We start from the raw sequence: 26,596 nt of genomic DNA on the forward strand, positions 1-26,596 counted from the left end.
CAAACCTGCAGCCTTGGTGTTATCAGCACCGTGCTCTAACAATTGAGCTACCAAGACAGGGTTGGACTAGATGATCCTCAGGGTCATTTCCATCTCTACAATCCATGATTCAATCACTAAAACTCCCATCAGCTCCAGGGAGCAGTGCTAATCCAAAATATCTGGAGGGTCCCAGCTGGTGAAGGCTGCCGCTGCCATAGGGTATGAACCTGCTGCCTTGGGGTAAATCTCTTCAGCTGCTTCTCCCCCCTCCCCCCTTCCTGTTCACCCTTCTTAAGAAAACCAGAAGCGCCCTTTTAAAATAAAGCATACTTTTATTTTCTTGTTGAAGCACCAATTTCAATTTTTGAAAAAAACACACAAAAGAAAACATGTTCCAATACTGAATGGGGAGCGGGCGGGGGGGGGGGGAGGAGGTTAAAAAAATGAAACCCAAGTTGTTCCTCCAAGCTGCCTGCACACGCCCCCCCCCCCAAATGTGGGGGTGACATTAAGGGGAGGGGGCAGGAAAGAGAAAAGACATGCATTCATGTTTTCAGCTTTGTTCCTCCATGTTCTGGAGAGACACATTTCAGCCACATGCAAACTGGACTAGGGGTGTATGTAACGAACCTGGGGGGGGGGGGAGAGTAGAAAGGAATGGGATAATACTTTCTTTGGTTTATTATGCTAACTGACTGCTTGCCCCAGAAGGGTGGGTGGTAGACCAGAGGGGGGGCATCTCTGATCCCAAAGAGGGGAGGGCCAGTGTCCTCTAAACACCCTCTTTTTTCTTTACTCTGTTTTTGAGTCTTTCTAATCTGTGCCTGGGACCCCCACCCCACGCCATGGAAGAGAAAAGAAGGCAATCACATGATTTCAGGTGCAAAGGGAGACAGCTCGGGGCCTGAAGGGATTTCCCAGACACAATTTTCTCCATGCCCCCACCCTGCCCAGTACCCTAGAAAAAGGAAATGAAAAGGGGCAGATGTTTGTTTTCTGATTAGATCCCTCCTCAAACTACTGCTTGGGATATTAAACCATCAACATCCCCTGCCTTTAAGCTCAAAGAACACCTGAACACCAATATACATAAATATTGTATATATAATTTTTTTTTAAGGGGAGGGAATTGGAAATCCACAATACCTACTGTGGAAAAACTGCCTCTTTCCCCTCCCCCAATTGCAATCCTCCACCCCACCCCCCTTGCAATATATGGCTAATTACAATCCAGCCCACTTGGAATATTCCACTCTGCTATTTTGTCCCACTTCCTCCACCTTCCTATGTGAGCTCCTTCTGTATTCCCCCTGCTTTTCAATTCCTGTGGTTTCCTCTATCGGAGTCCCTGCCAAATCCAACTCCCCAAAATCCTCCCGCTCTCAGTCAGAGCTCCACCTCTCCCCCCCTACACACATGGAATATTCCAGCCCCACCTCTACTCCTCCCCACCCCCCAACTATCCTGTCCTCAGATGCTCCCTCTCCTTTCCTTTCATGGAACATCCCTGTCCTTTGCTGCTGCGCATCTTCTACCAAGCAGGAGAGAAAAATGGGGCTGCAATGCAAGCGAGAGACGCGCTGTGCAAGCCATACGCACCTCCTCCCTCATGTTCACACACCCCTTTTCCCTTGTGGCACGTGGACTATTCCTTTACATCAGGCCTCCCACCTCTTTGATGGACCACTTCTGTCCTCAGCCTCCTCTCCCCCCCCCAACCTTAAAATGGACCATTCCTGCTCTTCAAAATGACTACTATGGCCATATCTATTATCTTTTCGCTCCAGGCTGTTTCTGGCTGTTGGACAGGCACCACCACCCCTCTTCAAAAAAGCGCCCAAATGGTTTGTTCTGCTCCTCTTCACCCTCTTCTCTCTCAAAACCACAGAGCATTAAGCCTGTCCCACAGGGAAAGAAAGAAGGGAGGAAAGAAGGAAGGGAAGAGGGTTCTCCGGAAGCATTTTTGCCACCCTTGCACCATCGGGGGGCAGGCAAAGAAGGGTGCCCTGCCCACCCAAGCCACCGACTTTCTTTCCCCATGTCCTAATAGAGCATGGCTCGGTTGCCGTGGAGGAACACCAGCATATCGACGTGCTCTGGCGTCAGGGCCTGCCGCTTGGTGTGCATGGCGTCGCCAGCGCTGCTGAATAGCCAGCCCGCGGGCACCGAGGTGGCAGGCACGCCAAGCAGCTTGCGGGCCGCCCGGGCCAGCAGCGGGTACTGTGTGTGGTGCGTCTTCCACCATTGCAGAGGGTCCTGGCCGAGGGCGGAGGCCTTGCTGGACTGGAAGCTGCTGGCCTCCTGCTCCACCTGCTGATGTGCCGAGCTGGCGCCCGAGGCGGCGCGCATGCTGCACAGGTCCCCCAGCAGGAACTCGATGCCTGCGTCCTGCTTTGGCACCTTGGCCGGCGGTGATGGGGGCAAGGCCATGCCCGGCGGGCCAGAGGCCTGTGCTGCCGGCGACTCTGCCAACCGCGACACTTCTGCCTTGAGCAAGTGAAGGGTTTCCACGCGGTCCGAGTGGCTCAGGAAGTCGAGGCCGCGGAAGCGCGGGTCCAGGGCGCACGCCAGGTTGAGGGCTTGGTTGACGTCTGGGCTGGAGAAGTGCTGGTTCAGCTCCTTCTGGGCCGCGGCCTTGGCTTCCAGCGCCAAGGCGGAGTCCCACTCGCTGCCCACCAGGTGTTTATAGAGAAGGCTGGTGAGCACAGGCTTGACAAGGGACAGGCTGGAAAAGGGGTCTTTGGTGAACGTCGAGGTAGCAATGGCCATGGGCTTGAGGACCTTGGCCGCGTCCCGAAGGGCAGCCCAGTCCTGGGGGCGCAGCGTCGCCTCCCCGTCGGGGCCGAGCCCCGCCAGAGGGTCGCTGTGCTCCAGCAGGCCTTGCAGGACGGCATAGGCGCTGTGCCACTTGCCCCCGTCCCGCAGGAAGCGGCCGAGGTGCGCTTGCAGGAGGGGCTCCTGGGCCCACAGTTTCTCGCTGCGGCCTGCCCCGGCCAGCGCCCAGGACGCCAGGCGCCGCAGCCGCTCAAAGGCACCCTGCGCTGCCGGCTGGCTCAGCACAGCCTCCATGGCGGCTCGCAAGGCCTGCCCGATGCAAGGCAGGGCGGTCCAACCGAGCGCCGCCGCAGCCTGCTGGGTAGTGAGCCCAAGGCCCCCGACTGTGTACGAGGTGCTCTCGCGGACCCCCCACTCCTTGGCCGCCTCGCTGAGGGCCTCCGCCAGGCTGTCGGTGCTGGGCTCTTCGGGGATGGGGCGGCTTGAGAGCACCCTCGCCCGGGCTTCAAAGCAGTCGTCCACGTAGTGTACGGTGAGAGTGAGGTAGGTGAGGGTGTTGCTGTGGCGCCAGATGTCCAAGCTGAGCGAGCACTGGGGCAGGGTCCGCACCAGCTCCCAGATTTTCCCTTTCACGTGGGTGTGCATGTCCCTCAGCACCGTGTGGGCCAGGGAGGCGGCATCTGGGGGCTTGTAGTTGGGATCCAGGACTCCCAACATCTGCCCAAACCCTTCTCCTTCCACCACCTCCACGGGCATCAGGTCGAGCACGATGAAGTCGGCCACCGCTCGCGTGGTCCTGCCTGGGGCGGGAGGCCGGGGGGCTCCAAACTCGCTCGCCGTCCCCAGGACGCCTTTGTCCAGAGCGGCCGTCTGGGTCCCAACCAGCTGGTTGTACTCGCAGCGGTGCTTGTAGATGAGGTGCTGGCGTAGGTTGGTGGTGTTGCCACTGTAGCTGAGGCGGACTCCGCACAGCTTGCAGATGATCTTGCTCTTGTCCAGGATGCGGCCGTAGGCGTCCCCCTGGAACCCAAAGAAAGTCCAGTAGCGGCTCTGCGCCCTCCCCAGCCCCACCAGGTTCTGCGTTCCTTCCAGCAGCGGGAAAGGGCTCCCTCCCGGGGGGAGGCCTGGCTTGTGGAGGGGCAGCAGGGGAGAGGCGGCGGCGTCTCCGCACAGGTACTGGGTGCGGGAAGAAGGGGCGTGGGGAGCGGGAGGTGGCGGCGGGGTCTTGAGGTGCAGCTCCTGGAAGAGTTTCATCAGCAGCTCCTTCTCGCCAAATTCGTACTTAAAATGCTCGCCTGGAAGGGAGAGATAACAGCGCAAAGGTGAGGGTCCGCTACATCTGCCGAGGTGCAAGGCAGCCAACCCTGGAACAGTCCCTCTGCTGTTGTGGGGTGAGCAAATTGTGCCATGGGAGTTCCCACCACTCCCCCTCCATGCTATTTAGCAGCACAGTCCCTCACCTCCCCCCCAACCAACACTCCAGGTTAGGGCCCTGTTAAGTCTGTTCAACCATCTGGCTATGGCTAAAGAGACCTCCATCTCTGTTGCTGGAAAAATAGACCAAACTGGATAGCTCAGTTGGTTACAGCACAGTGCTGATAGCACCAAGGTTGCAGGTTCGATCCCCGTATGGGACAGCTGCATATTCCTGCTTTGCAAGGATGATCCTCAGGGTCCCTTCCAACTCTACAATTCTGTGATTCTATGTGTGGGGAACCTTTGCACCTCCCGGATGTGGATGAAACACAACTGGCATCAGACCCACCAAGCAGTAGTGTCAAGAGGCGGCAATGCTTCTTTGGTACCAGTTGTTGGAAACTGCAGGAGAAGAGTGCTCTTGTGCTCAGATCCTGCTTATGGGTTTCCCACAGGCATCCAGTTGGCCACTGTGAGAAAAGGATGCTGCACCAGATGGGCCTTTGGCATGATCCAGCAGGCTTTTTCTATGTTCTTACGGATCCGAATTCCAAAGTACCTCCTTATTCCCAGTGGCTGGTCAGTAGGGACCCACAAACTTAGAACTGTGACAGCCACTTCGCATGTGCAGTTGCCATGACACTATACTTCTCCTGCTTTTGTACCTGGTGCCATGCTGAGCTTTGGAACTGTTCTGAGCACAGCACAAGGCTTAGGGAGAATGCCTTCCTTGGCTCCAAGCTTGGGAGAACAGGGAGGGCGTTTTCTTCCTTACCCACCCAAGTGCAGGGGGAAAAGGGGGCTGCAAAGGTGAACACGGCAAGTCAACGACCCCTTGCCACTCCATCCCAAAGCTGTGTACACCAGATCTTCAAACAGTGTGCTAGGCTGGGTCTACAGTTAAGCAACATTGTACAGTCGTACCTTGGAAATTGAACAGAATCCGTTCCGGAAGTCCATTTGACTTCCAAAACGTTTGGAAACCAAAGTGCAGGAAGCTCCAGAAGCCCCGCTGGACGTTCGGGTTCCAAAGAACGTTCGCAAACCGGAACATTCACTTCCAGGTTTGCAGCGTTCGAAAGCAAAAACATCTGAGTACCAAGGCGTTCAGGATCCAAGGTACGAATGTACTGTGAATTGCTTTGGTTTGGTTCTGTTGCAGGAAAAAACTTAAAAATAAATAAATGTGGCATTAACAACAACAAAAACTTGGCAATAATGGGAAATGAAGGCTAGTTGTGGGGTAAATATATTCTTCCAGAGAGACCCTTTAATGGGTAATCTGGGAGCCTAGGAATATGACCACAAGCCAAGATGCCACAGTATTCCTTACAGTGGCACCACTGGGGCAAGACTTGGGGTACAAAACGCCCAGTGACCCCACTCGGGAGAATGAGAAGAGCCCTCAAAGCAGTGAGGCTGGCTTGCCCCATTTTGAATTCAGTGAAGGAATGCACACTGCAATGCAAAGAGGACCCCCAACCCCAACTCCACACAACAGAACTATTAAATCCAGAGCCGAATTTATCTCCTGTTTCTAGGTCATATGCAAGGAATGAAACTCAGGAACTATTTCCTCAATGGGGTAATGTTTTGTGGCTGCTGTTAGCATTGGGAGGGTCATGGGGTATGTTTAAAAAGAGGATAACCCCGATCATTTGGCTCTTGGGTGCACTTTGTCCCTAACTGGGCTCACGGCACGTTGCTGTGAAGATCCCAGGTTTGATTCCTGACACCTCAATAGTTTAAAAATGACCAGGCAGTAGGGAGTGGGAAGGACGTTTGCAGGAGATCCTGGAAAAACCGACACCGGTCAAGAGTATCCCAATTGTCAGACCTGGTGCTCAGCAGCTTCCTTAGGTGATTACAAGACTGCAGGGAGAAGGGAAGACAGTAGGCCTTGCAACATGTCCCACTCCCCCTTCTTCTTCTTCTTCTTCTTTTTGCCTACCTAAGCGTAATCCCAGCGTGCGTGCATACTCCTCTCCTATCCACACCAGCAGCTCTGTGTCGGCAGGTATGGTCTGGCAGACCCGGTAGTAGATACAGCCCCGGTACTGGAAAACAGTCAGGTTCTGCTCCTCCTCGGTGGAGGCGCATGCCACATATCTGCAGGGAGGAAGCGGGGATGAGTCACACTGTGGTTTTTTGGGGGGGGCATGCGTCATGCTTTACTCGCTGGTGGATGCACCAAGTGGTAGCCGCAGCAGTACGACTCCAGGGTAAAGCCAACCCACAGTCTGCAAGGAGGCTGGAAGCACTCCCCTATGACTAAACAAGCATTCACCACGGGGATCACTCCAGCATCCTATGGGGGCTGAAAAGCTGCCAAACCTAATTCATCACCGGGGTGTGTGTGTGTGTGTGTGTGTGTGTGTGTAGCTCCATGGATATAATGTACGCAGCTAAGCTGGGACGGGTGTATATTCCCTTCCTTACTTCTGCTAGGCCTCTCTCCCAAGGGGCTCACCTCATCCAGTTGGATCTAGAATCATCCGACGCGTCAACAAAGAAGTAGGAGCCGTTGTCCTGCACCTGAAGGAGGGATGGAAAGATCAGGGAAGGAGAAGAAGAACAAAACGAAAGCTCCACTCTCACCCAACCCCTACCTTAAGGCTCCTCTGTATGTATTTACAGAGCATCCATCCTAGATTTGCTTGCGCAAAACTTGTGCAAAGGTTAGATTATATCTAGTCTTAACTGATCACCCATTCTGATCTGCTTGTGGGGAGGTTACATGACAGTAAGCAGTCATCCTGAATTCCCAGCAGGCTCTTTATATCTCTCTCCCTGCCCCCCCCCCCCATCATTCATTCTTTCCACACTTCCCGGTGCATTTTCCTGGTACTTTCCCAACCACAAAAAAGTCTTATTTCTTTTCCCCTAAAGTAGATTTGTCCCCTAAAGTGGACTTCCCGGTGCATTTTCCTGGCACTTTCCCAACCACAAAAAAGTCTTATTTCTTTTCCCCTAAAGTGGATTTGTTGCACATAGGGTGATATCGGGTGCTTTTACTGCACTCCAAATGTGCAAATCTGAATTTCCCAGTAGGAATGTGAAACCCTCCTGCAAAATAGTTCTCGATGCACCCTTAAGAATTTGCCTGATATCGCAGGCACCCCAGCCCCAAGGGACAGGGCTGGGCTTCCAAGTGGATGGCTTAAAAGTGTGCCACGATCTGGGCCCAGGTGTGTGTGTGTCACTCTCACTGTACACTAACCCATCACTTTTGGCAGCCTAAGGTGGATTTCAGGTCTGCAAGCCAGAGACAAGCCAGAAAGCATTTCGAAAGGGAATAGAGCGCCATCTACAGTGGATCTGAAAAGCGTCAAATGCCTTAAAGTAGGTGTGAGCAAGTTTTCAGATTTTTAAAAAAATATTATTATCTAGACTACCCCCAGGGCCTACTAACTGAAGCCTGGTACAAAATAGTGACCCAGAGATCTCAATCCAGAAAAGCTAAGGAAAAGGAGCCAATTGATCCCTTCAGCCCATAAAGTCAAACACAGAGATAATTTACAGATAGCTAATACAAATCAATATCTACTCCAGTCAATTTTGTGTGTATGTAGGGCCAACAGCCTTTTTGAAACTGCCTTTGTTGAGCAACTGGGAGCCAGAAACCCATGCAACACATCAACTGCAAGTCATCCAAGGTCTTATCAGTTACAGTGGAACCTTGGTTCTCGAACTTAATCCGTTCCAAGTCTGTTCGACTCCCCAAACCATTCAAAAACCAAGGCGTGGCTTCCTGCACTCAATCGGAAGCTGCGGTGAACGTTCGGCTGCTGAAAAACATTCACAAACCAGAATACTTACTTCCGAGTTTGTGGCATTCGGAAACTGATTTGTTCGGGAGCCAAGGCGTTTGGGAACCAAGGTACCACTGTATTCCCAACCAACCTTCTGCCCATCCTTCCACATGGACCAATTTGCTGAGCAGCTTTGGATTCCGGTTTCCTGCCCTCCTTTAGGGTTGCAGGGAGACTGTGTATCCTGATCACCCAAAACACACCTGGAAAAATATTCCCCTTGAGCCTTTCCATGTACCAAAGAGAAGCAAATCTGCCATTTTGCAAATCTTGGCTCAGGTGAACATTAAAAGAGCATGCTGGATCACACCAGAGGCCTGTTTAGTCCATCACTGTGTTCCTACAGTGGCCAACCAGCTGCCTCTTGATAGGGCAACAATAGCCCTCTTCTTGCTGTTGCTGCCTAGCGACTGATACTCAGAGGTCTCCAATACTGAAGGCAGCTTGTGACAAATAACCTTTTCCCCACATCTGCATTTTATTTCATTTTTAAAAACGAGAGCTTTATCTTCTTCCTCTCTCCTAAGAAGCAAAGGAAGGATTAATTGCATGCAAGCGGCTGTTGCAATGCGGTGAGTGTTGTGCTCAGATTGGAGAGTCCAGGGTTCAAATCCTCACTCGGCCAGGAAGCTTATTGGGTGGCTAGGGCATGCTGCAATTTTTCCCAGCCTTACGTAGCTCTCGAACTCCTGGGGTTGCTGAAATGTCAAAACTGAGGGCAAGGGCAACACAGAGGGAAGATGAAATAGCTCATTGCTAGAGCATGCATGCACTTTGCTTTCGGAAGATCCCAGGTCCAATGACTGATATTACCTGGCCAGGCTGGGAAAGACCTCTCTGCCTATCAAGAGTAGACAATACTGAGTGAGATGGACAGAGAGTCTGGTGCAAGAGGCCTGAGTTCTGTGGCCTTGGTCAGGTTCTATCAGCCTGGATAGCTCAGTTGGTTAAGAGCACGGTGCTGATAACACCAAGGCTGCAGGTTCAATCCCCGTATGGGGACACCTGCATATTCCTGCATTACAGGGTGTTGGGCTATATGATCTTCGGGGTCTCTTCCAACTTTACAATTCTGCGGTTTAAAAATAATGTTAAAAATGTAGCAGAAAAACCACATTTAAAAACAGAAACAACTCTCCCGACCACCTCATCAGTGTGGACAGAAGAGAATTGACTGACACTGAATAAGGACTTGTGCTAGTCTTGGGGTGAAGGTGCTTGGGTTTGAGGATCAGCTGAACTAAACCTTTTATTGCACGGGTGGAAAGATCCATAGCCCACAATCAGCCTTTATAAGGCTTAGAGCAGGTCTGGGGAAGCTGCGGCCTTCTGGATATTTGTTAAGACTCCAATTCCCATGAGTAGGGTTGCCATATGTCCTAGAATTCCCTGACATGTCCTCTTTTGGGGGTCCTACATGCCCATCCGGGGGGAATTTTACATTTTAAAGCAAATGTCCTGGTTTTGGGGTTTAATGTGTGTGTGTGTGTGTGTGTGTGCACGGATGGCTCTGGTTCAGGCTCTGGCGTGGCAGCAGCGGTGGGGTATTGAGCGATGGCCCGAAAAAATCTCAACATTTTGTGTTCAGTTTTTTACCTCTTGAAATATGGCAACCCTAACATCAGCCTCATACCACTTTAAGCAGTCATGGCTTCCCCCACTGAATTCTGGGAGCTGTAGTTTGCGAAGGGGGCCAAGCATTGCTAGGAGACCCCTATCACAGAACTGCAAGTCGCAGAGTAGTTCAACAATCAATCCCTTTCCCCAGCGAGCTCTTATTCAGCTGCCTTCCTCCAGTGGCCATTATCTATCATAATCATTAACAGTAGCTGAATCTGGATTTGCAGACCTATCTATTTCAAGTATCCTTTGACTAATGAGGTTTTATTGGATATGCTGCTGATTTTCTGCTTCGTTGTTGCCGTCTGTGATTCATTTAACGCTGGCAGTTTTGCGTTTTCCAAATGTTCTTGCTTCCCTTTGAATTTTCGTAATTTATAAAGTTTTAGGAAAATTCACTTTCTGCAGTTTATATTCAAAACAAAACAAATTCCTTCCAGTAGCACCTTAAAGACCAACTAAGTCAGTTCTTGGTATGAGCTTTCGTGTGCATGCACACTTCTTCAGATACACATGCATGCACACGAAAGCTCATACCAAGAACTGACTTAGTTGGTCTTTAAGGTGCTACTGGAAGGAATTTGTTTTGTTTTGACTATGGCAGACCAACACGGCTACCTATCTGTAACTGCAGTTTATATTGTTGTCCAACTCCTGAAGAGAGAGCGCTTTGGTCAGAAATATGGCCTAAATGATGAACATAAGCAAATTAAATGGAAATCGCAGCAGGAGATCCAATTGTGGATTTTATTTTGTAGTGCCATAGTTCTGACGGAGCAAAAGATCTTCAGCACAGCTAGGAAAGATTTCCCCTGGAGCCAAAACTAGACTTAAATGCCTTTGCATTGAACTTGTAATAAATAAAGATATGCACAGGTATTAGTTGGGGTGGTGATAAATCTATAGCATCAAAGCAAGCACAGAGAGGCGGTTTAACCATCTCTTTCCCTGCTGCCGTTCGGAGAAAATTCCTTCCCTGAAGCCAGTATTTACATTGGAGGGAAATTCCCCATTGACATAAATGAGAGATTTGCCTCCTTTAAAGAATTTTTTGCCATAGGAGAGGAAAGTGTTAATTTCCCTCCTCCAAATCTCTCTCCCCCCTCCAGCTTATGCAAAATTTGAAATAAACTGGCATCTTTAATTCAAAGATACATACATTGCTGCATGTAGTTTGCTCAGAGCTTTGAACAGCTACTACAAGTCAAAGTTAGCACAAAAGCATAGGGGACTCCAAACTGAAAGGTGGCACCTCAATCTAAGGCTGATCTTTGCATATTTACAGCTCAATCCTACCCAGAATCAGGTGCTCAAATAACCACAGATGCCTTTGAAGAATGACATCATTGTGCCCACAAATACAGCCACCATTTAGTCAAGGGGATTTGTGTTCTTGTTTCGTTTCATAATGCTATAATTCGTGGCAAAACGAAGGCATCTGTGGAAAAAGGGAGGAAGCCTCAAGGTGACCCAGAGGTACATTTTTGGAGCCCCACATTGTGTCAAAACATAAATCTTTCTTCAGGGACCTTTTGGGGCACAACCAACTCAACCCTTTGGTCTTGGCGGCCAAAGGAAACTGGTTTGGGATTTTATTTGTCACATGTTTATCCCACTCTCCTCGAGGAGCTCAGGGAGATATTACCCCTGCTGCCACTCCCTTTATTGTCACAACACAGTAGGTTGGGCTGAGAGACGGCAACTGGCCCAAGTCAGCTTGGTGGCCAAGTGGGAAATTTAAGCCAGAGTCTCCCTGAGTCTGACAACCAGGAAAGGGGAACTGGTGGCCCTACAGATGTTCTTGAGACTCCAGTTCTGGTCAGCATGGCCAATAGTGGGGGATGATGGGGAGTTGTGGCCTCCAAATGGGGGTACTGCTGCACAACTAGATTCTCTACTAGATTTGCAGTGGACCACAAAGGCCATTATAGTGATCAAGTACAGAGCCTGGGACTTGCCGATCAGAAGGTCGGCGGTTCGAATCCCTGCGACGGGGTGAGCTCCCGTTGCTCGGTCCCTGCTCCTGCGAACCTAGCAGTTCGAAAGCACGTCAAAGTGCAAGTAGATAAATAGGTACCACTCCGGCGGGAAGGTAAACGTTTCCATGCGCTGCTCTGGTTTGCCAGAAGCAGCTTAGTCATGCTGGCCACATGACCCGGAAGCTATACGCTGGTTCTCTCAGCCAATAAAGCGAGATGAGCGCCACAACCCCAGACTGGACCTAATGGTCAGGGGTCCCTTTACCTTTACCTTTACAATTGTACCTTGGATTCCGAACGCCTTGCGAGCCGAACATTTTGGCTCCCAAACTCCGCAAACCTGGAAGTGAATGTTCCGGTTTGTGAACGTTCTTTGGAACCTGAAAGTCTGATGCTCCTGCAGTGAATCAGAAACCGCGCCTTGGTTTCCAAACATTTTAGAAGCCAAACGGATTCTGTTCGACTTCTGAGGTATGACTGTAGTCACCTATGGTATTGCATGGCTAAGACATGGCATGGTGTGAAAAGCAAAACTTTCTGAGAAGCTCAGCTTTACTTTTTAAGCAAGTCTGTAGTCCTCATGGTTGTGGGATAAAATTAAAAAAGGTGACTGTCACTATCAGATTTGTGGAGAAAAAACCCAGAAATAAGCCACTGCATGGGCAGGGCAGGGGGGAAGTTGCCTCCCCCCAAATCAAGTAAGTAAATAAAAATGCTTAACTAACTAACCAATTGGGTTGCAGATAGCTCTGTTCTGTCTCTGCCCCTGCCCTCTTAACATAAATCCTGGCAAGGCCCAGGTAAGCCAGGAGCATGATAGCTTCCTTTTGTCCTTTACCCATCACAGTATTTTCATGGCCTCCTGCCAGGGCCAGTAGTTGGGTTGAGCGATCCTTGGCAAAGTGCCATTTAGTGCGCCTTGACACGAAGGACCCTCCCGCAAATCCTAATGCCCCCCCCACCCCGTACTGCCTGCTTACTGGTGGTAGTGGCAGCCAGCAGCAACAAAGCCATCTGCCATTTTCAGTTTCCTAAATGCCGCTACACAGTAGTGTTGGAAAGGTAAAATGGTGGGTGGCTGGAAGCCACACACTGCAAGGAATAATCAAGCCGGGGGGAAAGGTGGTCGGGCCTAACTGGAACAGGCCTGAGCACCCATCAGCCCTCAGCAAATGCCAAAGGATGCTTGGTAGTAATAATAATAATAATAATAATAATAATTTATTATTTATACCCCGCCTATCTGGCTGGGTTTCCCCAGCCACTATGGGCAGCTTCCAACCAAATATTTAAAAAATACAGTGTCAGATACAGTGGTGCCCCGCAAGACGAATGCCTCGCAAGACGGAAAACCCGCTAGACCAAAGGGTTTTCTGTTTTGGAGGTGCTTCGCAAAACGAATTTCCTATGGGCTTGCTTCGCAAGACGAAAATGTCTTGCGAGTTCCTGCGGCTTTTTCCCCCTTCCCCCCCTTTTTCTAAGCCGCTAAGCCGCTTATCAGCTGATCCGCTAAGCCGCTTAACAGCTGATCCGCTAAGCCACTAAGCCGCTTAACAGCTGATCCGCTAAGCCGCTTATCAGCTGATCCGCTAAGCCCCTAAGCTGCTAATAGCGCTAATCCGCTAATGGGCTTGCTTTGCAAGACGAAAAAACCGCAAGACGAAGAGACTCGCGGAACGGATTCTTTTCGTCTTGCGAGGCACCACTGTATTAAAAACTTCCCTAAACAGGGCTGCCTTCAGTTGTCTTTTAAAAGTAAAATAGTTGTTTATTGCCTTGACATCTGCTGGGGGGGCGTTCCACAGGGTGGGCGCTACTACCAAGAAGGCCCTCTGCCTGGTTCCCTGTAACCTCACGTCTTGCAGCAAGGGAACCGCCAGAAGGCCCTCAGTACTGGACCTCAGTCTCCAGGCTGGATGATGGGGGGGGGGAGGAGACGCTCCTTAAGGTATACAGGATCGAGGCCGTTTAGGGCTTTAACACAAACACCCCTCCTTTCTTTCTTACTCTCCTCACATATTTATAGAAACCCCAATTTCTCCAATACCCCCAAATCTCAAAAATGGAATAAAGAGGTGCACACATTATTAGACACGTTAAAGAATGTATGGCCCCATCTCTGCACTTTAAATTCAAAGCAGTGTTATACCACTTCAAACAACCATGGCTTCTCCCAAAGAATCCTGGGAATGGTAGTTTGTTTTTTTTTAATAATATTTATTAAAAATTTTCAAATATAACAGAAAAGAAAAACATCCAAATTTAAGGCCTTATTTTCAATATCATCTTTCCAGGACTTCCCCTCCCCTCCCCCTCTTGTATTCCAGTTCTTTCAAATAGATTCAGCAAATTCTTACCCCAAGTTTTAAAGTTATTATCATTAACCCAATTTAAAAAATATTTTCCCATCCCCTAAAATCGACCTGTTCCCTTCCACGAGTTCTCCTCTTTAGTATACAATACAGATTAACATAAAAAAATAGAAAAAAGAATAAAATGTAATTTAACACCCTTTGGATTCCAAATTTCCCTCCCCCCTTTCCCGGTTGCGTTCCCAATGTCCATCAATGTCTACTGTCGACCTGGAGCTCCCACATCTAAGCCATAGTCCTTCACCAGTCCGCTTTGCCGTCTTTTTAATAGTCTTTGCCGTCTTTTGGTCATCTTTGATTTCGAATGTCCAATCTTGGAAGGGGTCTATCTTCCAACTTTGTCCAGTTCTTGTTATTCTTGTTGTTCTCTCTTCTCCTCTCCCCCCCCCCCCTGCTCTCCTGCACAAATGTTCTAATTCCAAAAAGCTTGTAATTCCTCTACAGAGGCTTTGTTATTCAGGAACAAAACATTACGTCAAGTCCCTTCCATTCTTCAATAGATAAATCTATTGTCTCCTTTAGTGTGTAGACCTCTGTAGACAAAATAGTGTTCCATTTCTGCAGTTTCCCAGGAGATAAAAAGTCCGATTCAAATTCCATGCCAGCAATACTTGTAATGACCCACAGCTCCTCTAGAGGGATTATAATAACTCAGTTTCCTTCCCGATCACACCCACCAGTCAAAGTAACTTATTATTCTTTGTTTTAAACAGTTTATATCCAATTTATAACAAATGTAACCAGCAAAGTCCTCGTAACAAAGTTCTCTTTTTGTTCTTCCGCTTTGACAGCTCCTTTGACAGCTGTCAAAACCTCTATTTCTCCTCTCCCGGCACTCTCACGGATCGCTTCCGGGGTTTTCGGGGGGGGGGGTGTTGTATTTTAATTCACATTCCACTTTTCTCCTCCAGCCCAGCTTATAATTTTCCATCGCGAAATTAATAACTTTATCAAAAAAAAAAGGTTGCACTCGATCTTAGTTGTCAGGTCCTTTGCTTTAGCTCCTCTACAACAGGGGGGAGGCTGACTTCCTTTTTGCACCTCCCCCGCTCGCTCCGAATTTAAGAAAAAATTTGTTCCCCTTTTTAATCCAAGTTCCAATTACTCACGGGTTATTCTTTTGAGTCCAGATTTTCAATGGAAGAAGTCAGCGCTCTCCGCCAAATGGCATGCGGCTTCACTCGGCAGGGGAAGCGGAGGACTCACAGCACCACCCCTCCCCCTGTCACCCGCTCCGTAGCCTTTAAAAAGGCTCCTTCGCGTGGTCGGGGGGGGGGCGCAAACGGTGCCCGCCGAGTTACCATGCCCATGGGTTTCAGCGCCCATGGTTTTTGAGGGTCCCCGCGTCGCCGGCGCGGTAGAACCCAGCCCCTGCCGAGCAGGCTCCCTCCGGAGCTCGGAGGGAGTCCGCCATTCGGCGATGGTGCCAACCCGGAAGTGGGAATGGTAGTTTGTTAAGGGTGCTGTTTGGAGAGCCCTCTTCCCCTCACAAAACTACAGCTCCCAAAGTTCCCTGGAAAGGGGGACTGGTTGTTAAAGCACTCTGGGAATTGTAGCTCTGTAAGGGGAATAGGGATTTCCTAACAACTTTCCTCAGCACTCTTAACAAACGGCAGGGTTCTCTGTGGGAAGTCACAACTGTTAAAAGCAGTATGATACTGCTTTAAACGCACAGTGCAGACAGGGCCTGAAATAAACATTTCTGCATTTAATTTGCTCGGATGCGGAAGCTGGCTAACGCACACTGCAACACAATTATTTACACTGGAATTGTAAGGAATTTCTTTGTCAGCGCTCCCTCTAAAAGCTGAAAAACACGGGTCCTCTTAACCGCTTATTGTTTGCAAAAGAATGCGGATGCTAAACCCATGTGAAGAAGGCAAACACATGCCCGTGTGCACATCTTTGCAAAGATGTATTTCACTCTTGAAACGCATGAAGTGGGCTTTAGAACAAACAGCCAAATAACTTCCAGGGACACAAAGAGTCTTATTTGGCCCACTGCATTTCAGGGGGTGGGGGGAGCTGTCTCAGGGGGGAAATAAAGAGAGAACAGTGCTATGTTTTATGGTGGCCCAGAGTAAAATTTTCCTCAAAGGCATTGTGAAAAGGAAACAATATTTTTGCACACCTTAAAGTTTCCTTTCTTTTTGGATTGGAGTGCACTCTCCCCTTTCTGTTCTGAATTGGGCCTTTGACACAATGAAACACACATACAGTGGTACCTCAGGTTACATACGCTTCAGGTTACATACACTTCAGGTTACAAACTCCGCTAACCCAGAAATAGTGCTTCAGCTTAAGAACTTTGCTTCAGGACGAGAACAGAAATCGTGCTCTGGTGGCGTGGTGGCAGCAGAAGGCCCCATTAGCTAAAGTGGTGTTCAGGTTAAGAACAGTTTCAGGTTAAGTACGGACCTCCAGAACGAATTAAGTACTTAACCTGAGGTACCACTGTATATATCTTCCCACAGCAACCGGGCATTTTGAAACAAAACATAACAAAATGCTGATACCCTATATTTTCAGTTTTCAGGCTTTATGTTTATGTAATCCACCACACACCGCAACGTTAAGAGTTATTTAATAACAAATGTAGCTGCGACACATCAGTGTTATATTTGCAAGCTTGCTTGTGATGCCACAAGGGATAGAAACTTTTCAAAGAAATAAAACCTGGCAGTGCCTGTATGACTACACAAGCCATCCTGCATTTCTTACTTGGCTGAAGATAAGGCTTTTATTTTCTGGCACCACAGCTCGATTTTTCCCCCCCTCTGGATCTCATCCTGTTCCAGTTAGTGCACCGTTACCCTTAGTCGCAAAACAAACCTTGCCAAAAATATCCCAGATTTGCAAAAAGGAAGGGAAACAAATATGCTCTCATACTGCAAAATACAGTGGTACCTCTGGTTACGTACTTAATTTGTTCCGGAGGTCTGTTCTTAACCTGAAACTGTTCTTAACCTGAAGCACCACTTTAGCTAATGGGGCCTCCTGCCGCCGTCGTGCGATTTCTGTTCTCATCCTGAAGCAAAGTTCTTAACCCAAGGTACAGTGGTACCTCTGGTTACGTACTTAATTCGTTCCAGAGGTCCGTTCTTAACCTGAAACTGTTCTTAACCTGAAGCACCTCTTTAGCTAATGGAGCCTCTTGCTGCTGCCGGAGCACAATTTCTGTTCTCATCCTGAAGCAAAGTTCTTAAGCTGAAGCACTATTTCTGGGTTAGCGGAGTCTGTAACCTGAAGCGTATGTAACCCGAGGTACCAGTGTACACGTCAGTGATGGCAATTTCCTTAGGGTTGACTTTGAAGAAGAACTGGGAAGAAGTTTCTGGTAGGGAGATTTTCCTATTACTCAGCTGAAGCAGGCAACCCTCTTCGCCAGTTTCCCCTAGTTGGGTTGGATCCAGATAAAGCTAGGCATGCTCTGGTCCCATGGAAATCGACAGGACAAGTTAGTGATTGATTTGTGACCCAAGCAAGGATGGGGAACCTCAGGTCTGAGGGTCCCAATGTGGCCCTCTAGCCTCATCCTGCCTGCCAGGCCACATCTCTCCCTTACTGGCCTTGTTCCACCCTGCTCCCCCAGGGCTTTTGCGGGGATGGAATGAGTCTTTGAAGATGCCTCTTGCCCAGATGGAGATATGTGAATGTGGAATTCTCTGAACTGTGCACGGCTTGAACGTAGCTTGTTGTACAAATGGTCACATCTCTTTCTCCGCCTACTTTCTGCCTCTGGCCCCACCCACCACTAGAATGCGGCCCTTGGGGACTTCCGGGTTGGCGCCATCGCCGAATGGCGGACTCCCTCCGAGCTCCGGAGGGAGCCTGCTCGGCAGGGGCTGGGTCCTACCGCGCCGGTGACGCGGGGACCCTCAAAAACCATGGGCGCTGAAACCCATGGGCATGGTGACTCGGCGGGCACCGTTTGCGCCCCCCGACCCGCGAAGGAGCCTTTTTAAAGGCTACGGAGCGGGTGACAGGGGGAGGGGTGGTGCTATGAGTCCTCCGCTTTCCCTGCCGAGCGAAGCCGCATGCCATTCGACGCAGAGCGCTGGCTTCTTCCATTGAAAATTTGGACTTAAAAGAATAACCCATGAGTAATTGGAACTTGGATTAAAAAGGGGAAAAAAATTTTAAAAAAAATTCGGAGCGAGCGGGGGAGGTGCAAAAAGGAAGTCAGCCTCCCCCGTTGTAGAGGAGTTAAAGCAAAGGATTTGACAACTAAGATCGAGTGCAACCTTATTTTGATAAAGTTATTAATTTCGCGATGGAAAATTACAAGACTGGGCTGGAGGAGAAAAGTGGAATGTGAATTAAAATGCACCCCCCCCCGAAACCCCGGGAGCGAGCCGTGAGAGCGCCGGGAGAGGAGAAATAGAGGTTTTGACAGCTGTCAAAGCGGAAGAACAAAAAGAGAACTTTGTTACGAGGACTTTGCTGGTTACATTTGTTACAAATTGGATATAAATTGTTTAAAACAAGGAATAACAAGTTACTTTGACTGTTGGGTGTGATCGGGAAGGAAACTGAGTTACTATAATCCCTCTAGAGGAGCTGTGGGACACTACAAGTATTGCTGGCATGGAATTTGAATAGGACTTTTTATCTCCTGGGAAACTGCAGAAATGGAACACTATTTTGTCTACAGAGGTCTATACACTAAAGGAGACAATAGATTTATCTATTGAAGAATGGAAGGGACTTGACGTAATGTTTCGTTCCTGAATAACAAAGCCTCTGCAGAGGAATTAGAAGCTTTTGGAATTAGAACATTTGTGCAGGAGAGCAGGAAAAAAAAAAAAAGGAGGAGAGAGATCAACAAGAACAACAAGAATAACAAGAACTGGACAAAGTTGGAAGTGGGAACATTTGGGACATCCAGATCTGAAAGGTCTAAAGAAATAAAATTGGAGTTTTTACTCTTAAATACAAAGATCTGGATGGAAAAAATGGACCTTTTTGAGACAGACTCCTTCCAAGATTGGACATTCAAAACTAAAGATGACCAAAAGACGGCAAAGACTATTAAAAAGACGGCAAAGTGGACTGGTGAAAGATTATGGCTTAGATGTGGGAGCTCCAGGATGACAGTAGACATTGATGGACATTGGGAACGCAACCGGGAAAGGGGGGGAGGGAAATTTGGAATCCAAAGGGTGTTAAATTACATTTTATTCTTTTTTCTATTTTTTTTTATTCTAATCTGTATTGCATACTAAAGAGGGGAACTCGTGGAAGGGAACAGGTCGATTTTAGGGGATGGGAAAATATCTTTAAACTGGGATAATGATAATAATTTTAAAACTTGGGGTAAGAATTTGTTGAATTATTTGAAAGAATTGGAATACAAGAGGGGGAGGGGAGGGGAAGTCCTGGAAAGATGCCATTGAAAATAAGGTTTTAAAATTGGATGTTTTTCTTTTTTTTGCTATATTTGGAAATCTTTAATAAATATTATTTTAAAAAAAATAGAATGCGGCCCTTGGGAGGCTGCTCAGGAAGGAAATGTGGCCCTCTGCTTTACTTTTAAATTGTGTATTTTCATTTTAAATATACCGATCACAACAACTTTATACAAATATTGATGCCTGTTTCCATATCCAGTGTTCATATTTTGGGGAGAATTCCTCTGCTAATCTTATTATTGGGTTTTATAAACAAGAATAATGTTATACAAATAAGTATGCAGTGGTACCTCGGGTTAAGAACTTAATTCGTTCCGGAGGTCTGTTCTTAACCAGAAACTGTTCTTAACCTGAAGCACCATTTTAGCTAATGGGGCCTCCCGCTGCCGCCGTGCGATTTCTGTTCTCATCCTCAAGCAAAGTTCTTAACCAGAGGTACTATTTCTGGATTAGCGGAGTCGGTAACCTGAAGTGTCTGTAACCCGAGGAACCACTGTACCAAGTTTTCTCATGTCATTTGTGTATCACAAAAATAGCATAATAAATGCGGAGTAATGTCGACAACATATGGTTCATTATTAGTGGTCGATGTATAAGTTCTTGGTTCCTGAATTGGTTTAAACAATTAGGAAGACAAGAGGGGGAAAGAGGGGGGTGTGGCCTTCTGCTTGAAGAAAGGTCCCCTATTCCTGAACTAAAGCATAGCTAACTTAGTTTGGATCCAACTGGAAGTGCTGCGTTGTTAATGCATAGAAAGCTTTCGTATTTCCTTACTGTGTTTAACCTCAAAGAATAATTCTATGGTATGTAAATGAAATTCTGTTAGCAAACAAGGCAGCATGGAGGAGACAAGAGTGCTTTGCCCTGGGAGAGATCCGCCTGGTGTGTTATTGTGCCTGGTGGAGTTGGGAAGCCAGGCTACACGTTTTAAGTTGTGGGGAAACGATGGGAGAATCGTGCCTCTTACCGCCCAGGAATACCGAGTGCAGTCGCCATGTTCCCGTACCACTTCCCCTTCGTAGGGGCCAAAGATGCAGCCACGAGGCAGGGCTGGGAGGGCACTCCAGACTCCGAGGCCCCCCTGGGAACGCTCCTTGACTAGAAGTCCTTCCGGCAAGGAGAGCAGGGCCCGGGACTGAGCCCTTTCTGGAACGGGTCTGTCAGCCACAAAGGTAGGGGGTCCGTGCTGCGGGCAGGAGTCCCGGAAGTAAAGGCGGCAGTCTTCACAGACTGTGGGGGAAAAGAGAAATGGAAGCAGATCTGGTTTCACCAACAAATCGCAGGCTGACTTTCGGCATGTCAACAGGTTCTGCTACTCTCAATTCTTTTATTTCCCCCATGACATTTTATTCATTTTACAAATAGAAAAATACAAATAAATACACAGCAATAAAATCATACTGTCTATAGAGATTCTCCAAATCTCACAACTTCCCCCCATGCCTGTCCATGGAGTTTATCTTAAATGTCTACAACTGCATACTTTTTTATATCAGAGCATATACTGTTTTTTACGCAACAAGTGAGTTAAAATCCTGCTCTTGTTTCCATCTGCTTACAGTGGTCTCCTAGATAACTTATAAATTTCCCCCATTATTTTATAAAGTTTTCATCCTCTTGGTTTCTGAGTTTTTCAGGAAAGATTATGGAAATCAGATGTGAAATTTATGGCGTGTTCCACATTGAAAGAAAATTATATGAAAATGATGTACTGGTGGTATTTGACTCCTACAAAGTTAGCAAAAATGTACAAGACAAGTTCAAATATTTGCTGTAAATGTAAAGAAAAAGAAGGTACCTTTTATCATGTGTGGTAGACTTATAAGGTAAGAAAAGCTTTTTGGGAGATGATATATAATGAAATAAAAAAATGTTTAAAATAACTTTTGTTAAAAAAACAGAAGCTTTTTTATTAGGAATTACAGGTACTGACATTCCGAAGGAGCAGAAAAGACTTTTTATGTCTAGAACAACAGCTGCGCGGATGTTATTGGCCCAGAGTTGGAAGTCCTTACCAGAGAAGAATGGCAAACCAAGTTGATGGATTATGCCCAGATGGCAAAGCTGACTGAAAAACTCTCAATTGTTTTTAAACAGCAGTTGGGGGAAACTGCCTGTCTAGAGTTGTGCTAGGCTTTCTGCAGGGGTTTAGAGCAGGAGAGATGAGAAATTTGGTTTGGTTCTAAAGGACCGTCAAAATTTGTCAACCACTGACACAGGCGGGTCAATGGGGATTCCTAGCCTGCACTGCTTGTGTCACTCACTGTCACTAAAGCATCACCCTTCAGTAGACAGCTAGGTTAGTTTAAAAAGAGTGCATGCGAGCGCAATCTCTTTGAGTATTTGGCAATCAAATATATTTTATATCACAGATTAGAAATGAAGAAAGGCAGGCTGTGAAAGTGCCACTCAACTGATCACCTGTGGCGAGTAAGAAATATCTGAAGGTGGCCAGTCAGGGAAGCTTCAGAGAATTTGGTGGTTCTTCCTCTCCCTCCCGGGATAAGATGACAAATGGCTTAACACAGGCACTTAAAATAATAATTTATTATTTGTGACTAAGTGGGCTAGGAGCTCCTTTACAAAAAGGGAAAGGGATCATATATGTTTGGGATGGGGCAGAAACAAAGGTTTTACTTTTACTTACAGAGTAGCTCATCCTCAAAATTGGTGCAGACATCCTCAGCTACTTGCATGGTGTGGTACAATCGTGAAGCCTATAATGTTAACAGGGAGTAAGTGTTAAGAGTTGGTACTTCTCACACCAGAAATCCATGTCACCTTAAATCCTTTCCCAAAGAGCAGGGAAGGGGAATCGGTAGCCTTCCAAATGCCGCTGGAATCCAACTCCCATGAGCCTCAGCCAGCAGGACCAATGGTCCCACAACATCTAGCGCTACCACAGGTTCCCCATCCCAGAACAACACTGACCCCCCACATCAACTTCTGCCCAAACCACACCAATGGCCACCTTCTTCACACAAACAATACCTTCTTCCAGCAGACACCCCCCTCCCCAACCCTGAATCTACCCTCTTCCTCTAACCTAGAACATTGGCCATGCTGATATCAAACTCCAACACCTCCTTTCTTCAGAAGGAGCCCATCACCTTCCCTGTGGATCACAGTCACCTTCCCCTCACTAGTCCCCCACAAATAGCTCCATCAGTAAAGCATGAGATTCTTAGTCTCAGGGCTGTGGGTTCGAGCCCCACGTTGGGCTCCAAATTCCTGCCTCGCAGGGGGTTAGACTGGATGACCCTCGTGGCCCCATGCAGTTTTACAACTAGATGGGGCTTCTGTGATCCCAATACTGGCTGGCTCCCCTACCCCGTTCAGAACCACGCTGGAGAACAGCTCCAATCCCACAACGAGGCAATCACTTTGGACGGGCTCAGCCCCAAATCCAGCTCCCCACCGCCCCTAAACCTGACGCCGACCCCCCCACCCAGGCTCCCCTATAGTGCTTCTCCGCCTCATTCCCCCCCCCAGTCCGTCTGCATGCAGAGCCCCCCCGGACACCCGTCCACCTACAACACCAAGCCCCGCTCTTGCAAATCAATGCCCGTCCCCTCGCAAGTCACTGCAACAGCAGCAGCAGCAGCAGCTCCCCTCTCACCTCCACGCCCCCAACCCTTATTGCATAAATAAAATGTCCCCCCCCCACTTATTCTCAGCCTGCCCCACCTCCCTCCTCAAAGGAAGGAACCCGAGAAGCCGGCCAAGTCTCGCCCTGCCTGGGCGGAGCTGGATCGATGCCGCTGCGGCAGCTCCTCCAGGCGGGCGCCCTCGTGGGAGGGAGGGTCGAGGAGCGCGCGGGCGGAGCGGGGAGGCGGCCCTTCGCCCTCCTTCCTTCCCGCCCTCGCTCCTCCCTCCCGCTTCCGGTTCTGCAAACTTGCCAGCCGCGCGACACCGGCCGCAGCCGCCGCTCGCAGCAGCATCTGCGCTCCGCCGCCCCTCTCGCTTTTTTCCTTATGGAACGCTCGGCCCCGCCAATCCCTTCCCACCGGCTGGGCGGTCAGCGGCCAATGAGAGCGCGGCCCAGAGTTCCGCCGCCACCCCAGCCTATGGAAGCGCCTTCCATCGGCGCGGAAGGCAAGAAGAGGCGGGCTTTCTCCCCCCCACCCGCCGCCGAGTTGGCGGCCAATGAGAAGAGGGGCACGAGGAGCGGGAGGGGTGGGGAATGAGAGACGCTCCTCCCTTTCTAGGGGCGGGCGCCTAGGGAAGCCGTTGAGAACCAATAGGAGAGGAAGGAGGGGTGGGGGTGGGGGGAGGAACCACAAAAAAGAGCCGCGCTTCAGAGGATGGGATTCCGTTAAATTGGGGGAGGCGGGTTCAGAGCTCTCCTGGCCAATGGGGTTGCTCATGGTGAATAAAGCGGCCAATGGTGTTCCTCGAGTGAAGGTTCTCGGTTGGCAGTTCAGTTAGCTTTGAAATGGGTTATGAGGGGTGAGGGAGAAAGGTTGGGACGACGAGTATCAGCGTTTTAAATTTAACATTTTAAGTGATTATTTTAAGTGATTATTTTATTTTATTTTATTGTAAACTGCTTTGAGGTTTCACTCTCCCTACAAGCAAGTGGTGTGTATATATCTGTATATATATTATGAAATGAATGAATATTTTATTTCTTATATAAAACTCCCTCTCCATGCTAGTGCCCATGCATGATTCAAGGCAGCTTACAGCAGTTAAAATAAGTAAAATTATATTAATACAGGCAACAACCTCATAATAAAAATATGTATAATATTTATACATACATAATAAAAAGATGTAAAATATGCACAGGAAAAATGCATTTAATAATAATAATACTGTAATATATAATTTAATAATAATAAATTTATTTCTTGCACTTCACCCTAATGTCTGCAACATTAGAAGCAACATTTAAAAACAGTTTTCAACCATAAAAGCGAGGTGGGCCCTGAAAACATACACCTCAAGTATTAAAAGCTAGGCTAAAGTTCCTCTTTGGCATTGTCCAAAAGGTGTACAATGAGGGTGCCAGACCCATGCTCTTGTTCTTGCAGGTGTTCCGCAGCTTAGGGGCCACCACGGAGATGGCCCTCAGCCTCTGAGGGTGGAGGAACTACCAAGAGGGCCCCCTCTGCCTATTTCAGCACCCAGGAAGGTCTGTAGGGAAGGAAGCGGGTCTTTCAGATATTTGGGTCCCTGAGTTGTAGGGCTTTAAACACCAACATTAACACTTTGAATTAGGCTCGGAATCGAACTGGCAATCAATGCAGCTCTTTCAAAATAAGGGTAACATGAGCTCTAAATGGAACCCCAGCCAGCAGTCTGGCTGCTGTGTTTTGGACCAAGTGAAATTTCTGAGTTATCCTCCAAGGGCAGCCCCAGGGAGAGTGTGTTGCAGTGAATCAGTTTGGAAGTTACCACAACCTGGAACACAGTGGCCAAGTCATCTGTGTTAAAAAGGGGTTGTAACTGGTGAACCAGCCAGGGCAGTAAAGGCGCTCTGAGCAACACACACAGAGAGAGCGAGAGAGAGTGCAACATTGGCTGAGATTACAGTGGTACCTCGGGTTAAGTACTTAATTTGTTCCGGAGGTCCATTCTTAACCTGAAACTGTTCTTAACCTGAAGCATCACTTTAGCTAATGGGGCCTCCCACTGCCGCTGCGCTGCCCAAGCACAATTTCTGTTCTCATCCTGAAGCAAAATTCTTAACCTGAAGCACTATTTCTGGGTTAGCAGAGTCTGTAACCTGAACCATCTGTAACCCAAGGTACCACTGTATTGATAACAATGCCTTTCGCAGATCAGCTACAGAAGGCAAAATCCTGCTGGAATAAAAATGGCTCTTTCAGCGGGGGAAAAAAGAGCTATTGTGATGGGAGGGAGCTGAGACCTGGCATTGGAGCCAATTAAGTTCTACTCAGAGTAAACCCATTTAAATTAAGGGACCTGAGTTATAGTCATGCCCATTAAATTTCAGTGGGTCTGCTCTGATTATTACTAACATGGGATGCAAACCTGAAATGCATTTAAAATATGTGTTAAATAATTCTTATTTGAGGGTAGGTACAGAGCCTTGAATACAAAGGAATCCAAGGACTGATTATGTTACACAATGTTTGGTTTTTCTGAAGGCTGCAATGTTTATTTCTTTTACAGTATTTATAACCCCCTTCCCTTCAGCATAAATATCTGTTTCCAGAGTGGCTGAAAAAGGAATACGATGCAATAAAATTTCAGCATAAAAACAGAGGCAACAAACTAAAACAATAAATAGTACGGTAGTTAAAAGTATTGATTAGAAACTTGAAGCCATTAATTAAAAAGCTGTAGCAGCTTTAACATTTTTTAAAAACTAGCTTTCATGCATACTGAGCTGCATTTGAAAACAAACATTTCTGCCCTTGGAGTGTCGATGGGGAGATGCCATCTCTATGCAGGGTGCACTGATTAGGTGTTTATTTGTCATTCCAGAGCTGATATAAATGTAGCTGATAGCATTAACAAGGGAAGGGATCTTTCTCAGTATGACTGCAAGTTTTTGTATTTGATGTTGGGGGAGAGGGGAAAAACTTGGAAGATCCTGTGAATGCTCACAAAATAAAGCAGTGGCAACTTTTGGAAGATACGATCCTAAGTGTATTTATTCTGCTCATGCCAAAGGAGCCACAGTAGTTCTAAAAGATCATGCAGACACATCCCGTCCCATGAGGCTGCAGCAGTGGGAGAGATGGGGCTATTACATCTCTGATGAAAGATCAGCTATTCAGCTCTAAGAACAGGTGTGTGACTAAGCTTCTTCTCCACTTTCCTCCTCATCGCTTTGTTCTTTTGAATTGAGTCTTTTCAGACTATAAACCTGTCTTGGAGTGGGACTGTCTTCTTATAATTGATTCTATGTAAGCTGCAATGGGAGTCTTTCTAGCTGAAGAGCAGGATAAAAATGCTTTAAATCAGGGTTTCTATGACTTGGGTCTCTGGCTGTTTTGGGCTACCGCTCCCATCATCCCTAGCTAGCAGGACCAGTGGTCAGGGATGAAGGGAACTGTAGTTCAAAAGCAGCTGAGACCCAAGTTTTGAGATACACTGCTTTAAATAGAAACTTTGTCCTACAACTCAGGCAGCAAAAAGTCTTGAACTAGCTGCGATGAATGTATATAAAGATCCATAAAGTGATTCCAACAACCCACTCCCCCCCTTTTTTTACAATTGCTCAAAATAATAAAAAACACTTCTGAAGAAACACA

The 26,596-nt window shown here is 47.9% G+C and overlaps 1 protein-coding gene and 1 long non-coding RNA gene across 2 annotated transcripts; one reads left to right on the forward strand and one right to left on the reverse strand.

Annotated features, from left to right (window-relative positions):
• Positions 1-1,450: 1,450 nt before the first annotated feature.
• On the reverse strand, positions 1,451-23,425 carry LOC309327977 (E3 SUMO-protein ligase ZBED1-like). The gene is given in 7 exon segments (XM_081837705.1): positions 1,451-4,052; positions 6,125-6,282; positions 6,644-6,708; positions 20,335-20,597; positions 22,015-22,084; positions 23,055-23,080; positions 23,083-23,425. Coding segments are annotated over 7 exon segments (2,835 nt in total). The 5' UTR covers positions 23,309-23,425; the 3' UTR covers positions 1,451-2,025.
• Positions 23,426-23,810: 385 nt separating this feature from the next.
• On the forward strand, positions 23,811-25,973 carry LOC309328320. The gene is made up of 3 exons (XR_014150771.1): positions 23,811-23,948; positions 24,404-24,504; positions 25,824-25,973. It is a non-coding gene; the product is annotated as an uncharacterized lncRNA (long non-coding RNA).
• The last annotated feature ends 623 nt before the right edge of the window (positions 25,974-26,596 follow it).

This window comes from Podarcis erhardii (assembly GCF_964252035.2).
Source record: "Podarcis erhardii genome assembly, chromosome: 13".
NCBI lineage: Eukaryota > Metazoa > Chordata > Lepidosauria > Squamata > Lacertidae > Podarcis > Podarcis erhardii.